The 16,414-nt window shown below is 34.3% G+C and overlaps 1 protein-coding gene and 1 long non-coding RNA gene across 11 annotated transcripts in view; one reads left to right on the forward strand and one right to left on the reverse strand.

Annotated features, from left to right (window-relative positions):
• NLGN1 (neuroligin 1) overlaps positions 1–4,901 on the forward strand; it is an 809,004-nt gene extending 804,103 nt beyond the window's left edge. For all 9 annotated transcript variants that reach the window (XM_072808113.1, XM_072808112.1, XM_072808111.1 and 6 more), the window contains one exon: positions 1–4,901. In XM_072808113.1, the coding sequence (XP_072664214.1) occupies positions 1–823 (823 nt within the window). In that variant the 3' untranslated portion in view covers positions 824–4,901.
• LOC140622323 (uncharacterized) overlaps positions 1,221–16,414 on the reverse strand; it is a 25,112-nt gene continuing 9,918 nt past the window's right edge. For both annotated transcript variants that reach the window (XR_012022086.1, XR_012022087.1), the window contains exon 3: positions 1,221–1,559. This is a non-coding gene — a long non-coding RNA (uncharacterized lncRNA). The remainder of the gene's footprint in view (positions 1,560–16,414) is intronic.

The raw sequence follows: 16,414 nt of genomic DNA on the forward strand, positions 1-16,414 counted from the left end.
TGACCCAAATCAACCAGTCCCTCAAGACACGAAATTCATCCATACCAAACCCAACCGCTTTGAAGAAGTAGCATGGACCAGATATTCCCAGAAAGATCAACTTTATCTCCATATTGGATTAAAACCAAGAGTTAAAGAACATTACAGAGCCAATAAGGTGAACCTCTGGTTGGAGCTGGTACCTCATCTGCATAATCTCAATGACATTTCCCAGTATACCTCGACAACAACTAAAGTGCCATCGACTGACATCACTTTCAGACCTACGAGAAAGAATTCTGTACCTGTCACATCAGCATTTCCCACTGCCAAGCAGGATGATCCCAAACAACAACCGAGTCCATTTTCAGTGGATCAAAGGGACTACTCCACAGAGCTGAGCGTCACTATTGCAGTTGGAGCCTCGCTGCTGTTTCTGAACATCCTCGCCTTTGCAGCCCTATACTACAAAAAGGATAAGAGGAGACACGATGTTCACAGGAGATGCAGCCCTCAGCGCACTACTACCAACGATCTGACCCACGCACAAGAAGAGGAGATCATGTCCCTCCAAATGAAGCACACTGATTTGGATCATGAATGTGAGTCCATCCATCCACATGAGGTGGTTCTTCGGACCGCCTGCCCCCCAGATTACACACTAGCTATGAGGAGGTCACCTGATGATGTTCCCTTAATGACACCCAACACCATCACAATGATCCCCAACACTATACCAGGGATTCAACCCTTACACACATTCAACACATTCACCGGAGGACAGAACAATACTCTGCCCCACCCCCACCCCCACCCCCATTCACATTCAACAACCAGGGTATAGCCAGATAAGAGAAACAAACTCTATTTTTTTGATGGATTGCAGTAAAAGATTACTGAAGATTCCTTGGCTTTCAACCTACAAGACTCTTACTATTTAAATAAGGAGGAATATTATGTGAATATACATATCAAGAACTTTGGGGGTTTTGAAAAAAAAATTCAATTGTACATATATACACAAATCAACTTTAAAAATGAATTTCAATTGCTTGAGGCAATTGTTCTGAATGATACTTTTTCATTCACATTCAAGAATTAATTTTTTGAAGATTTATGTTACATAATGGAATTAGGCATGTGGAACACCAAACGGGAAAGAACTATGTCTGAAATATAAAAAATAAAAATAAAAAAACAACCATGAATATGCACAAGGGACACACCAATGGAATGTCAGATAATTTTCACCAGTTTTTATTTGGAGCCGTTTTATTGTGTAGACCATATTTACATATTTGGATAAGTACACAAAGCACCAATGCTGTTAATGGCCTTAGCAGAGGCTCATGCTGAAATTTGCCAGTAAAACAAAGAAGTTTAAAGACTGGCAGGTACAACATTATCACATAAGTGCTGTCAGTATAAAGTTGTGGGGATAAAGGAAACTGGATATTTTTAGCACGATGTGCATGATAATTTATATGCTTGGTGGCTGTGCTGCTGATTAAGCCGTAATTAAAATTCTTCTCATCCCATTGGAGTCTTTAATAGAAGCTTCCTCTATCAATTGGCAAAACCTAAAGAAGATTTTAAGGGGCAAAAGTAATTAGAAGTAAATAATTCACAGTAGTTTTGATAATAGGAAGAATTAGTTATTAAAGGTATTTGAAGAAACTATAGGTATAGTGGTGAATACTCGCTGATATGAATCCCAGGAAAAAAATTCCTGTGTTTTTAATGTTCTTTTCATTCCAGTCTAAATAATTTATAGAAATACAGCCCTAATTGGACATGTGTTACAGGATCTATAATTTGCTGTGGTTTTTGTTATTCTGTATTTTGTTCCTTTTGGTAAAGGTGAAGTGTGTCCAAAGAGTTACTTGCAACAGTCTTTTATGATATGAGGATATGCCCCAAATTACCACTCTGATTACAGTTCTCAGTTAATTGATTTACTCATGTTGCATGACAAAATGTTTACTAATAAGAATTCAATATACAGTCATGTCCCTCCTCATATCACTTATCTTTCTCACTGAGGTTCATTCACTGGAATTTACCCACGCGATCTCAGTAGAGTACAACATAGATACAGAACCTAGAAGGAGAGTCAACACCTGGAGGATTTTAGTCTTACACGTATGTGTGATTTTAAATGAATACTTTAAGACCACAGGAAACTCTTCATCCCCCTGTTGTTTACCAGTAACAGTATATCACAGACCTTTCCAAATGTTTGTATATGTAATCAGATGTACATTTATATTAAAAAAAATTGAGATGGACTTAAAGAGCACATCCTGATAAATACTTTCTCTCTTACCTGTACTATATTTCTATTAGACTAAAGTTATGTGATTTTTTTTTACATTTTTTCAGATGACTAGCAATTTTGATAGTTTGTAAGATAATGCAAAGAACTTTCTCTGACAAACTAACTGCAGTAACAGAAACCTTTCTTTTCAGTTACTCTTTTTCAAGAATGAAAGCTTATTATACAAAAAAAAATTGTATACTACTTGATGGAAACAACTTTGTACATCTTGGCCATGTCACTGGTCATTGCGTGAAATAAAGATAATCTGGATAATGACTATTAGTCCAATGCTAAGAGACATGATCTTTGCTCATTAAAGAGCTAAAATGTTTATTGCTGTTTTGTCTTTTTTTTAAATAACAAAAGAAACATGACTGTCTCAGAGAGTCATTTTTCTAGACCAAGTTGGGTTTTTGAAGACACGTAGGTAACTTCTATAGAAAACACAAGTGTATTTGAAGGCAAGTCGCACCTAAGATGAAACTGATGAAACTTTGACATTATGAATTTATAAGCCCAGGAATCATGGAAAGTATTAGCTTTGTATTTTTAAATATCTCTTATGTGCAAGTGTCGTAGAAATAAAATGTGCCAATTGTTTTCAGTTAGAAACACAGGTTCCAATTTTCATCATCAGAGAAAAGCTCTATTGGAAATAAATGTGCAATATTTCATGGAATGAGAAGAGCTAGGTTCATAGTAGAAGGGTGATTAAACTATCACAAAGTAATGGATAGAAAGTTATCCTCCTAAGAGAATTAAAAAGTGCCGAGCAAGACATTAAGCTGACACTAAAAGATAAAACCTTCTCTATCAAGGAATTTCTTTGGTTGTAAATCCCCCTCCCAATTATTAACTATCAATTAGATGTAGATATTACTCTATAACTTCAAATAAAAATCTCTGTGAGAAACAAAAAGTCTTCAAAACCCAGAGCGGTCTACATGCAGTTTTTGCCTGACGTGGTTGTGCTTTTCGACTGTGAACTGCCAATGTGAGCCAAGACAAAGAATTGCTTAACATCTGAAATACTGCTAATCCGAAAACTGTCTTTTAATATACTGATTAAACAAAAGATAAAAAGAAATAGAAATGGCAACAAAATAAGACATGAGTGAAATCTTTCATGTACATTATTTCACTTGGCAAAATCAAGCATTCTATTATATCTTAATGATGGCCATATTTATCTCTCTCTGCATATCTGTTGCTCTAAATTTACCTATCAATCTACCTATATATGCCATAACTGACATCTTTGTCATATTAATTTAGGGAAATGATTTAGGAAAACAAAGCATAGTCCTGGTCTTTTTTCTAAATTAATGTAGTATCAACTTTGTGGAAGATAAAAAAAAAAAAAGCAGTTCTAGGTTTTATTATTATTCTCAAGTCGTGATAAAGTCATTGTGAATGAGTGTTAGTTGTTAGTTTTATAATTACAGCAGCTAGTTTTCTGAGTGTAAAATGATTTCCCACAATAAACAGAACATTAAGAACTGTTTTTAAAGCTGAAACATACTTTTTAAATGTAAGAAATATTTTGAATATTGTTAAATTTTAACCAATATCTTTAAAATGTATTTATTCAGACGATTTTCTTCAGAAAAAAAGTAAGTCACAAAATTAAAGGAATATTTTTGGCATTCCTTATTAATTCAGATTTTCCTCCCTCAGATCAAATTGCAGATCGTCAAGGCTGCTTAGAATTTATACAAACATTAGGTCAAAATGGACTTTATTTCATTGTTTTGTTATCAAATAAAATTATCGCCAGGTGTTTTTCGCCAGATTCAAGTTGTTCCAGAGTATGAGGTTAGAAATATGAAAGTGACAGATTTCATAGTTTTAAATCTCTACTGAATATGTTGACTCTGAACAAAATCTGGCTGACTGCTACAGATGTATCACAAGGTTCATCATTATCTTTATGAAAATTGGAAAGTTATTTGCTCGAGCATTAAAACTATCCAATTTGAATTTGGAGAGATCGTGCTAGCAGCTAAAAGAGGAAAATCTGAGCAGAGTATAGATTATTTCATTTCTCGTTTCAAATTTAAAAGTTGACCATAATGATGCATTAATTCTGATTTTTTAGTTCTGTACAACATGAAAACTGCAACCAAATTTTTTAAAATAAGTTACCATATGTAAAACAAAAGAGAAAAACAATGCACTAATTTTCTTACAGAAAAGAAATGCCAAAACTCAATTGTTATATTCTTCTCAGTTATTTCACCTGTTGACACACTCAAACTGACACACATACTAATATTGTGAAAAGATGCAAAGAAAGTGGCAAATGTGTTTCAGCTTTAAAGGCACTGCTACATAGAAAATACTGGGATTTTTTTCTTTGGCGAGTTTCACTGAAAGATTTTCAAAGCGCAAAACGATGAATGGAATTTTTAGGAAGCTGTCAAATATCATGGCAATCCTTTGATGTTTGTTTTCTTCTGTGTTATTGGTTCAAAGTACTGGCCTTTTTCTTCATTTCTAGTAATTAGTTGTTATAGACTATCAGTTTTTAATGTGAGTGAAAATTAGATAATTTGGCTATACTTGTGAAAACATGCTCCCAAATAAATTCAATTAATGGGCATTTCCCTGCTGAGATTTTGTTATCATTCATTTAATTATCTTGTCAAGCTTTACTGTTAAAGACAATTGTGTTGGCTTTTTAGTCAATAAACTAAGGGAATTTCTCCAACAGCCTTATACCTCTCCTGCACGTGATATGATACCATACACTTCAAATTTCCAACAGAAGCCTCTAAAGAAATATCCTGCTGATACGAAACATTTGGTAGCCACCTTGATTCTCTTTCAAAAGCATTCCGATTTGACTCTATTCTGGCCCTCTGATGTATTTGTACACAGGCCAGAAATCAATTCCATTTGACAAAGGTTATGGAGTACACAGACTGGACTAACCGTGTGCAGGGTGTAAGTGCCTTTCTCCCTGGGATTTAGTTTTACTTATCAACCTTATTGTCTCTTTTAAATTTGCAGATCCTGATAATTCAATTGAAAAGATACAACAGGATGACCATGTTACAAATTTCCAGTAAGAAAATCTTATTTAGAAAGGTCTCTTCTGGCATTCAGTTTGATTTTTGTATGGCAGCAAATGGGTCCAAACTATTCCTAGGAAAGAGTGAGGTGAATTTTTGGAAAACAACAAAGAATCTTTTAGACATCAAATTTAATAGTATTTAAGTATAGAAACTTAAATCTCTAACAAACTTTAACTTTTTTCCAAATAGGTAAATTTAACTTAAAAGGAGTCTGAAGTTGTTAGAGACAAACATAAGTTAGAAAGTATATCGTTTTTCTTTCTAGTCAACCGTCATATATACCACATGGTATATATATATATACACATTATTTGGTACGTGGTTTATTGGATGTTTGTGAGGGCCCTTTCAGACTCACACATTTACAAATGACTCTGTATATCTTACGACATCTGTACTAATGTTATAGACTTTAATCTTTTGTAGAAGGTCAAGCCAAAGTGCTAGCAGTTTTGGTTGAAGCGAACGATAACAATTAAAGCTTTAAAGAAATGTGTAAAGGTATAGTAACAAAAACTCAGCAGATGAAGTTAAGGAAAAGGGAACATTTTAGAATGCCACGTCTAGGGTTGATGTCTATATTAGATGGAATGTTTAAAAGAATTTTAGTGTTTTTGATTCATTTTCCTGCACTCATCTCATTTAGCAAATTACTGGGACATATGTCATGGTTTTTGTAAAAAAGGCCATCGGGTGTCATGATTCAGTTTGTGTTTGGACATCCGTGGGTTTCATTAAAACACGTTTATTATCATGAATAAATATTACCGTGTTTTCCAAGTTGTGTTGGCTATTTTTAAACTCAGAAATAATTCCTTCTCTGTGTGACACACACAAAAACATCTCCAAGATAAATGTTCCTTTCCAATTTCTTTGTGTTGCCCACACATGTGGTGATAGGTCCAATTTGATGGAAACAATGACAGTTTCTGGTCTCTTCACCTCTGGTGAATGCAGGGAAAGAATCTGGAGAGTAAATTTCAGGGACTTGGGCTCACTTATTGCACAGCTTGTCAGAGAAGAAAGAAGAAAGAGGGAGGAGAAAAAAGGGAATGAGTGAAGAAATGAGGAAGGAAAAAATGGGAGAAAAAGTTCTCAACTTTAAATTAATGACTTTTTGCCTCCAAATAGTTCTTTTTGTAGAGATGTATGGCCACTTCTTAAAAAGAGAGAGAGAGAGAGAGAGGGGATATTTAAATAAATCTCTTTAAGCCATAATCCATTGTCCTTAGAGAATAAGATTAATAATATTTAGGATGAGACAATGAATTTAATCCTTGATCCAGGCCTCGTTCAAATTGTGTCCCTGGAAACAAAGAAAAATAAAATCTAGAATGATGTATTTCTTGTTCTTGTTCTATTTAATCAATAATGATCTCGGCAGGGAGGACTGAGTGAAGTGTGGGCATCGCTCATCTGTACATAGCCCCGGGTAAGAATACAGTTAAACAAATAAGACATCATAGAATTTCCCAAAATATGGCCTAAAGATCATTATTTCCAAGTGGCTAAATAAAAGAACTGTCACTGTTTTGCTGGTCTCTGGCCGCACAGAGCCATCAGTACCAAGTAAACAGTTCCAAACAACCTTCAAAGAATTTCACATTCCACAAAAAGGTTTAGATGTTTTCTAGGGTTTGATGTTGTTTTACATGATTACATTTTTACTATGTTTTTTACAGGTTGCAGAATGTTATTTCTGAGTTCAAAAAGCAGTCCCAAATATATTCTATAAATGTTTACATGAATACAGTATTTTCCAGCAGAGTGCCATAATTTGAAATACGTCCTATTCCCCCAATTCAGGAGAATTTCCTTGAATATCCCCTTAAAACATTTCTCTCTCTCCCTGAAAATATTCAGCCTCAGTCTTGGAGTTGACTTCCTCTGTACCAGAGGAGACCTTCCCACCACCCCCATTTGCATTTCCGCTCCCATTGCTCTTTATGCCTTCTTCTCCTAAAGGCAGAATTTGTGGGGACTGTGTCCAGGGGATCTAAAGAAGTTGCGCCTTAGGAATTGGCTCCCTCCATTCCTCAGGCAAGCTATCAGCTAGCATCCTCATTAAGCAATGGGAAGAATTAGGCATTCATGTATTCAATAAATGGTTTTCACCATGGGCCAATGTGCTGAATGTGAAACACAATAGGCTTAATGTTAAACACTTACCAATAAAATACAACTATTGCCATACTTGGACTAGGTTTAAACACGTAAGCTATTCAGATTTCCTTCTGTACTACTCAGCATACCAAATCATTATACAATAGTTTGTTTTAGCTATTTAATATGGCTCAAAATAGTCAACATAAAACAGTATTGGCTGAGTTCACAGCAATATTAGTTGAATGCTATTGACCAAGTCCATCAATAAACACAGGTGTGTGACAATCCTTCCCAACAATAAATATAGCCATATCTGAAGCCACACCACACTATGCCAAAATAAATCAAACATGAAATATCCAGCTTAAATTTCATCTGATCCAGCCACTTAGCTGATTCCTTAATCCTCTACCACAGTCCCAAAATGTGGTTGTGAACCTTATTACTGCACGACACCACTGGTCTGCAATTCTAAAGCAAGTGGTTACTTTAGAGACCATTTGAATTTCTTCCTTATAATCATCTGTTATTCTATCTTTTCTTTTGAAAAATCATAAAATCTCCATCTCATGACTTCCTTTTAAAAATATGAAGACAACCCTCATATCTTCCATGAGTCATTTTCTTCTCAGAGAAAAATTCCCATTTTTAATACAAAATAGCTTAGTCTTCACCATTCTGATCACTAGTTTTTTTAATAGTCTCTCAAGCCTGTATTTCTTAAGATGTGTGATGTCTAGGATTGTATATAATAAATCCTTCAGGTATAGGTTGATCCCTATCTAATACAGCATTATTAACAATCTCCTCATTGTAGAAACTGTATTCTTTTAATATAACTTATCGTAATGTTATCTTCTTTGGTGGCCATAGCACACGAGTAATTTAGATTGAGACCTACTCCCTATTAAAACTCCTGAAAAAAAAAAAGAAAAAGAAAAAAAAAAAAAAAAACTCCTGAAAATTTCCACACGCCCTGCTGTTGAGCAAATTATGCCTTCATCCTGTCCTTAATCATTTGAGTGTTACCTTCAGGATATTGGATACTATTAAATTCCACCTCATTAGATTCATCACATTTTTCCAGGTTATGAAATCTTTCTATCCATCCCAGACTAATGAAATCCAATAAAGTGATAAACATACTTTTTTTATTTTTACCCAGATAATTTAAAAAAGATACTATTGCAGAATCAGGCTGAGGACAAAGTTTTGGAACAATGGTAATAGAAATAGTATGTATAATACTGAGAAAATTAACAGCTAACATTTACTGAGCACTAACTATATCCTAGATTCTGTATCATACCCCATAACAAACCAGTAATACCACCCTCACAAGCTTATCAATACTTTTAGATACACTTATTAAGGATCTATTATTATGAGTCACTGAGCTACCAATGATAGAAAAATGATAGCCTTTGTTCTTTAATTACTAGCAAGCAACTGATTAAGTCTTCGTTTTCTCTATACACATAGCACAAGAGACATTATCAGATAAATTTAAAGACTGTTTTCTTCCACTTAAAATATTTGAATGATGTAATAGTCATCCTGAGTAAGAAAATTGGGATAATTACCGTTAGAACCCCTATTTAAAAGAATACATTAAAAAATAGAACCCCTATTTAGAGGTTTCTGAGTTACTGGTGCTTATTAAATGAAAGAAATTATGGAAAAAGAATGTGCTTCTGTCACTATGATATTTTCCCCAACTCTCACAACAATCACCTGTCATAATTAAGAGGCTGATATAGGCCATTCAAGTGCAGTCTTCAAATGGGATTGCTTAAGAGAAAAAGTATGCACAAGGTTAAAAAAAAAACCCATATATGATAAAATATTTTATAGTGAAAAGTAAAAAACCTTCCCACCTCAGATCCCAATTCTCCACTCCCCTCCCCCTTCCCCACTGACAGTTGCTAATTTGTATACCTATTTCTACAAATATTCTGTCCATATACAAACATGTGCAAATGTGTATGCCTACATATATATGTTGGGGTCACTATATGTATATATTGTGTATTTTTAAAGATTTTATTTATTCATGAGAGACACACAGAGAAAGGAAGAGACACAGGCAGAGGGAGAAGCAGACTCCATGTAGGGAGCCTGATGTAGGACTCGATCCCAGGACCCCAGGATCACGCTCTAGGCTCAAGGCAGGTACTAAACTGCTGAGCCACCCAGGGATCACTATATATTGTTTTTTTAAAATTCTTCTCGACATGTTCCATGAAAGCACACTAGATATCTGCTTTATGAGAAAGTTGAAGTAAATAAAAATAAGTCTCAAATGTATCCATAAATCTAAAGCTATTCTAATCAAAATTGCCACAGATTATGTTTGTTTCTGTGTTTGTGTTTAGACCTTAGATGGGTAAAGGTCAAGATTGGCCAAAATCTTTTGAAGCAAAAGAATAAGGAGCAACTATTTCACCTACCGCTATTAAGCTACTGTCATTAAAACTGAGTAGTATCAATTCAAAAGAAACAAATGAAGAATAATAGTAAACTTCTAAACAGACCTAAGGAAAAGGAGCAATTTGGTGTATACTGAACATTACACATCAAAAGGAAAGGATAAACTTTTCAGCTATCTATATGGGGGAAACAGCTCTCTGTGTCATACTATATACAAAATTAATCCTACATAAATTGCAACTATAAATATGAAGCAAATTTTAAATGTTTTAGAAGAACACATAGGATAATATTGCCATGTCCTTGGAATAGGAAAGAATTTATTAAACAAAACACAAAACAGCATAACATAAAGGAAAGAATAAGAAATTGAAATGAAAATCTCAATAAATTAAATAATATTTTGAAATGACTGGTACATACTAAAAATAAATATTTACAATATGTATAATTAATAAAAACTTAACTATTGAGTTGGATAGAGAGCTTCTATAAATCAATAAGAAAAGATAATCCACAAGAAAACGGGGCTGATTAAATATTGTGGATTGAGAACACGTCTTTATTTCTTTCCTTTCCCTAACCCTCATAAAAATATAAAAGGTATAAAAAAAAAATAAGCCTACCAGAACAAGAAGAATAGAAGGAGAGATAATAGCTAAGTAGTTCTAAAACATTTTTGGAAGATATAAATTAAATAAACTAAAAGATATTAAGGAAATAATACAACCTATGAATAATAACATAAATCAGAATTTGAAAAGTTAAGAGATGCTTTAACAAAACTGAAAAAAGATTTATAAATAAAAGAATGATTTCAAATGTAAAGATTAAATTACACAAGACCAAAGAATGCCTTAAAAGGCTTAAAAAATACTTAAAGAGAAATAGAAGGTAAAAAGGGCAAAATATCCAGAAAAGAAAAAGAATTCAAGATTCAAATAAAAAGACAAAAAAGACTCAACATATGTATATGTGGAGTCTTCAGAAAGGAAAATCAAAATGAGCCTGAGTGAATACAATAAAAACTACAATTATTAGAAAACATTCTCAATAATAGAAAAATATTTAAAATTACATTTTTTGAAAAGGTGCACTCAGTATCTGAGAAAACATTTAAAATGACCACTGTTAAGACATATTTTAGGAAGATTATTGAATATCAAAGAAAAAATTATTGGAGCATTCACATCCAGATTAAAAAGGCTGAATCTCTTATAATGGAGACTCCCATAATATAATTAATCATCAGACTTTTTGAAAACAATGCTTTATGCCAGAAGAATTGAATAGCATGTGAAGAGGCTCAAGAAAAGAGAATGTGGGGATCCCTGGGTGGCGCAGCGGTTTGGCGCCTGCCTTTGGCCCAGGGCGCGATCCTGGAGACCCGGGATCGAATCCCACATCGGGCTCCCGGTGCATGGAGCCTGCTTCTCCCTCTGCCTGTGTCTCTGCCTCTCTCTCTCTCTCTGTAACTATCATAAATAAATAAAAAAAAATAAAAAAAAAAAAGAAAAGAGAATGTGAGCCAATGATTTTTATATCTTGCCATAAACTAACTTTATTTAGGACACAAGTATGAAGGCCACAACAAACTGTTAATCGACATTCAAGAGCACAGGTAATATTGTTCCTATGAACACTTCCTGAGAAATTTAACAGACCATCACCCTTGGCCAAGCAGAATGGTGACATTGATATAAGGACTGGTGATGGGCAAATAATATATATTTGCTCAAAGAACTATGACTAAATGAGGGTAAGGTGGAAAGCTCTATGCTTTGACAATGTAGACACGGTACAACTATTTTAAAAATGTGAGGAGAATAGGGAAATCACATATAAAAACCATCATTATAGTCATCATATTGGTTTTGATAATAGTGTTATTGCTGCCCTGAGACTGTTAACCCATACAACAAGAATTACACAACATGGGGAATACTGTGATTTGCTAATTCTATCATCTCCACTGTCTTGAGAACCAGCCTTCTTAATGCAGAAGAAAGGATATTCTGATGCAAGATACAAGAGGTCAAGTTAAAACCCCATGGTTTGGATTTTAAAATGGAAGTGTCAGAATAAACACTAAAAATGTTATGCAAACAATAACCAAGCCTGGAGCAAAGAGCATCTCCAGAGCTCAGATCGTGGTCTTGAAATGACATTCCCTATGCACGTGTGCACATGGGTACACACACACACACACACACACACACACAGAGTGAGAGAGAGAGAGAGAGAAAACCAGGGGACAAACTATACAAGATGAACATGGAACATCTTGTCAAAGATTTCTTTGGATACATAAAAAAGACTCAGAAGCCAACTTTCATATCTCACTATCTATCTAAAGATAAGACAGTTTGAGCATCAATAAGAATAATTTCCATTAATTAAAATAAATCAAGTTAAAATCCGTAATTTAGTAATTGTTTAAAGGCAAATTCTTCTGTCACTTACGGAGGATAATTGGAATTCAACTCGTTGTTTGGAAAACTGATAACTAAAAAGAAGCATTAAAGAATTTGCCCTACTACTCCTCTATGAACTGTATAACTAAGTAGCCAAATAGTGGATGAAAAGAATTTACACTTTATAGAAGCTATTTCAGCTAATAAAATAAGGAATCATTGTATTAGAGTTGCACCCTTTCTCACTCCTAATGAATTAATGGATCTAACTGTTGCTAGTGTCAACGGCTGGTATCATCATAAAAAACAACCAGCTACCATGTGCGTCCTGAATAGAAACTCTGAACATTACCTCTGAAGAGGTCTTGCACCCCAAAATGTATCCAATGAAGTCTGTAGGTCCATCAATCAGGAAATAAATACAACAAAGGAACAGGTTAAAATACACCATGGGGATGAAATCAACAAAATTCTAACTACAGAACATTTTACCAATTACATCTCTTGGTTTCCTCAACAAATAAATTAAAAAATATGGTGGGATAATATGTAAATTAAAAGAAACTTAAACTTAAAAATTACTGCTTAGGGTAGTACTTTTGGGTGATAAATTATAAAGAAAAGCAAGGTGGATAACAAGCCCCCAAGATGGTGATTATTTATAGGAGAGGAAAGAAGATGTGACTGAGATGGTGCATGGGGAAGACTTTAGGGTGATTTGTAAAGTTCTATTTCTTAATCTGAGTGTTTCTCTCCAGAATATTTCTCTTATGATGATGTTTTCAACCAAACATTTATTCCATAAGTTTTCTCTGTACCACTGTACCACTGTTATGATTTTACAATAAAATAAAATAAAAAGGATTGTAATAAAAGAGATAATACATAAAAATGTTTTGGATTTAAAAGATATGAGTTTATTAAGTGAAAGGGCCTTCCAACTGCCTTCTATAACGGATTAGAAAAAGCATCCTATCAAGCCCCACCGTCATGAAATGTCAGGACATCAGAAGAGAAGTTCCTCACAGCTTCCAGAGAAGAAGACAAGGGGTTCTCCACACCAGCCCTGGAAGCCATAAGAATAAATGCCTTGAATAAAGGCTTTCATATTTTTTTAAGGAGAAATTATGATCAACCTATAATTTTATGTCTAAGCAAAATATGAATGCAGTGCTATTAGTCCAAGGAGATATGGATCCTGGAGAAAAATCAAGGGAACACCCGAATGTCTGATGAGAGACAGCCAGAAAACAATCAGTCCAGCTTCATCATGTGACGCTGGGGACCCAGGGAGAGACGGCTCTAGAATAAAATGGAAAGTGATAAAGTATCTGACAGATTTCCATCACGTGAAAAAAAAAAGTGTGATTTGTATAACTTTTATAATTCTTGTGCTGAATTTGGGAAGGATGTAAAAAAAAAAGCAACAAAAAAAATCATTGTTAATCAGAGAAAAACAGAAATTTCTATAAGCAATGGAATGTTATCCTTGAACATTGTACACATGAGTGGAAGTACATTTAAGGAATAATTCTTATAAATGGACAGGTTGGAACAAAAGATATTCTCTTTCTTTCTTTCTTTCATTCTTTCTTTCTTTCTTTCTTTCTTTTCTTTCTTGCTTTCTTTCTTTTACTATTTCCTGACTTATTTTTCAAAATGTTATACAAATTTACATTCCCACCAACATTGTATTCGAGTGCCTGTTTCCCTCTACTCTGGCCAAAATTGTAATTATCACTTTTTTAATCTTTCCATTTTAACATAAAAGAAATGTCATTATTGTATTAATTTGCATTTTTAAATTGAGGTAAAGCATCTTTTCTTATGCTTATAAGCCATTGTATTTCTTTTTATATTAAATGTCTTCCTTTACTTTGTATATTTTTTCTATTTGTTTTTTAATCTCTTCTTATGGAATTATAAGAGCTGTCTATAGATAAATAAAATCAGTACTTTTCGTCATGTGTGTTGCAAATAATTTTGCTCAAGTTTCCTTTGAATTTTTTGTTATTTTGTGCAGGGCAGAAATGCTTGCGTTTTAGCATTTAAATGTATCGGTGTTTCCTTCCTATTTTCTGGATTTGGTATCTTGCTTGGAAAGATGTTCCTTATTTCAAACTTAAATCTAATCAAATTTTCTTCTATATTGACAGCCTCACTGTTTATAGTTAAATCTTTGCTCCATCTGAAATTTAAATTGTCATAACAGGTAAGGAGGAGGTTAGCTTTATTTTATCCCGAACAAGTCAAGATTTTGATATGTTTCAGACTTGAATAAAATGGACACATTTTATTGTAAAGATAAGAACATTTTATTTTCAGCCATTGAAATCTACAAAACTGTAGAAAAGCAAGATGGTAACTAAACCATAGTGCACGGTCACGACCTCTGCCTGTCTTCTTACAGGCCTGTGATTTAAACCTGCCTCCCCCTTAGTTTGTGACATCTTTTTTCCAAATAGGAAGCTGCCAAAAAGTTTAAAATTATCCATCCAGTGAGGGGAAAGTCCTCTGGCTTAGGATCCCAGTCTTCTCACGTGCGCCGCCACGGGGTTTTGGGTTATAAACAATATTCCTATCTATAACCTTAGTTTCTAACCGCCACTCAATATCAAAATAGCTTAAGAATAATAAGTTTGCTGAGTCCTATAATCAGAAAATAGCAGCAAGAAAAGAACTCTAGTGGCTGAGTATTTTGGTCTAGATTGGAGTCAGGAAAGGGCAACAACAGGAGTTATGCCTCCATCTGCTCCTGGACTTAGAGACCCAAACCAAATGCTTGGTAGAGGCCACCGTAGTGCTGCCAGGGATTTCTACCATGTACAGCGTCTTAAAGACAAGTGGTTGTCTCGGCATCTTCTAGGTATCTTTCTTGGTGGCTGTGGGTTTCTTCCCAAATTGTATGGCAATAGAGTAGACTGTCTTCTGATTCTTTTTTTGAGAGACCTGATTTCACTCTGACTAATTTCCTTATCCATTGCCCAAAACACCTACTGCATCTCTGATTCTCTGGCCATAATTTTTTTTTTTTTTTTTTTTTTTTTTTTGAGATTGAGTCTCAGGGCCCACACTTTGCTACATGACTTATTTCTATACTTTTTCACTCTAAGCCTTAAAAAGCCTAAGAACAGCTATTAATAAAAGAGAGAGAGAGAGAGAAAGAGAGAGAGAAGAAAAACCTAAAAGGAAGTAATAAAAGGCTGCACATTAGAGTTGAAGAAAATTTAATGGAAACTACTTTTGTTCAAATTCCCACGAAGGCTTTTAGCAAAGATGAATGAGCTCATGCCATGAAGCTCTGTATGTTTTAAAAAGTGATAAAAGGTTAATTGGGTACCATGTGAGCAAGACTGTATATAGAGAAATCCTTTAGTTGACGGCCCAACTCCACTTAACATTCATCTATCTTGTGTCTACATCAGGTTGCCATTCTGCACATCGTCTACACAGTGTCTTGGGAGACAAAACAAAAAAGCTTAGCAATGTGTGCACAGTTTCCAACAAAACATTTTTGGGAAGGGAAGGAGGAAAGAATTGGACTGTCCAGCAGATGTGAACACACGTGTTAAGGAGAGAGAACTATGAGTATTTTTTTCTCCTGGCTACCAAAAGATTCTTTGAAAAATAAGCTGATATATTTGTTTCAAAGACTATGAAAACTACATGGGGAAACATGGGGAAAGATTGAGAGCTCTGATAATGAGAGCTAAAGCTAAAGAATTCATTATTTACAGAGAAAAATCTTAAGAGGGAAGAAGCAATCAAGACAATAATCATCAATAAGAGTCAGTCTTGTCAATTTCCCCTGGAATTTTCCACAGTTAAAATCCATTGTTAAAACTACATTTGCTTTCCCTCTCCTAAATCAGAAAATTATTTTCACCCAAACCCAAGAATTGTCAAACTATAGATTTACATACATTTGACATGAAGGGAACTATGTTCACCTACAGGAAATATGATATCCTTCTTCGCCGCGTAGACCAACAAAACAGAAAAGTGAAGAGGTGATTTGAGGTTCATACTATTGTTTCTTTCTTATGAGGATTCAGCCTTAGATATCTTGTCCAAATCATCTAACCGCT

This window comes from Canis lupus, chromosome 31 (genome assembly GCF_048164855.1).
Source record: "Canis lupus baileyi chromosome 31, mCanLup2.hap1, whole genome shotgun sequence".
In the NCBI taxonomy this organism is placed as follows: Eukaryota; Metazoa; Chordata; class Mammalia; order Carnivora; family Canidae; genus Canis; species Canis lupus.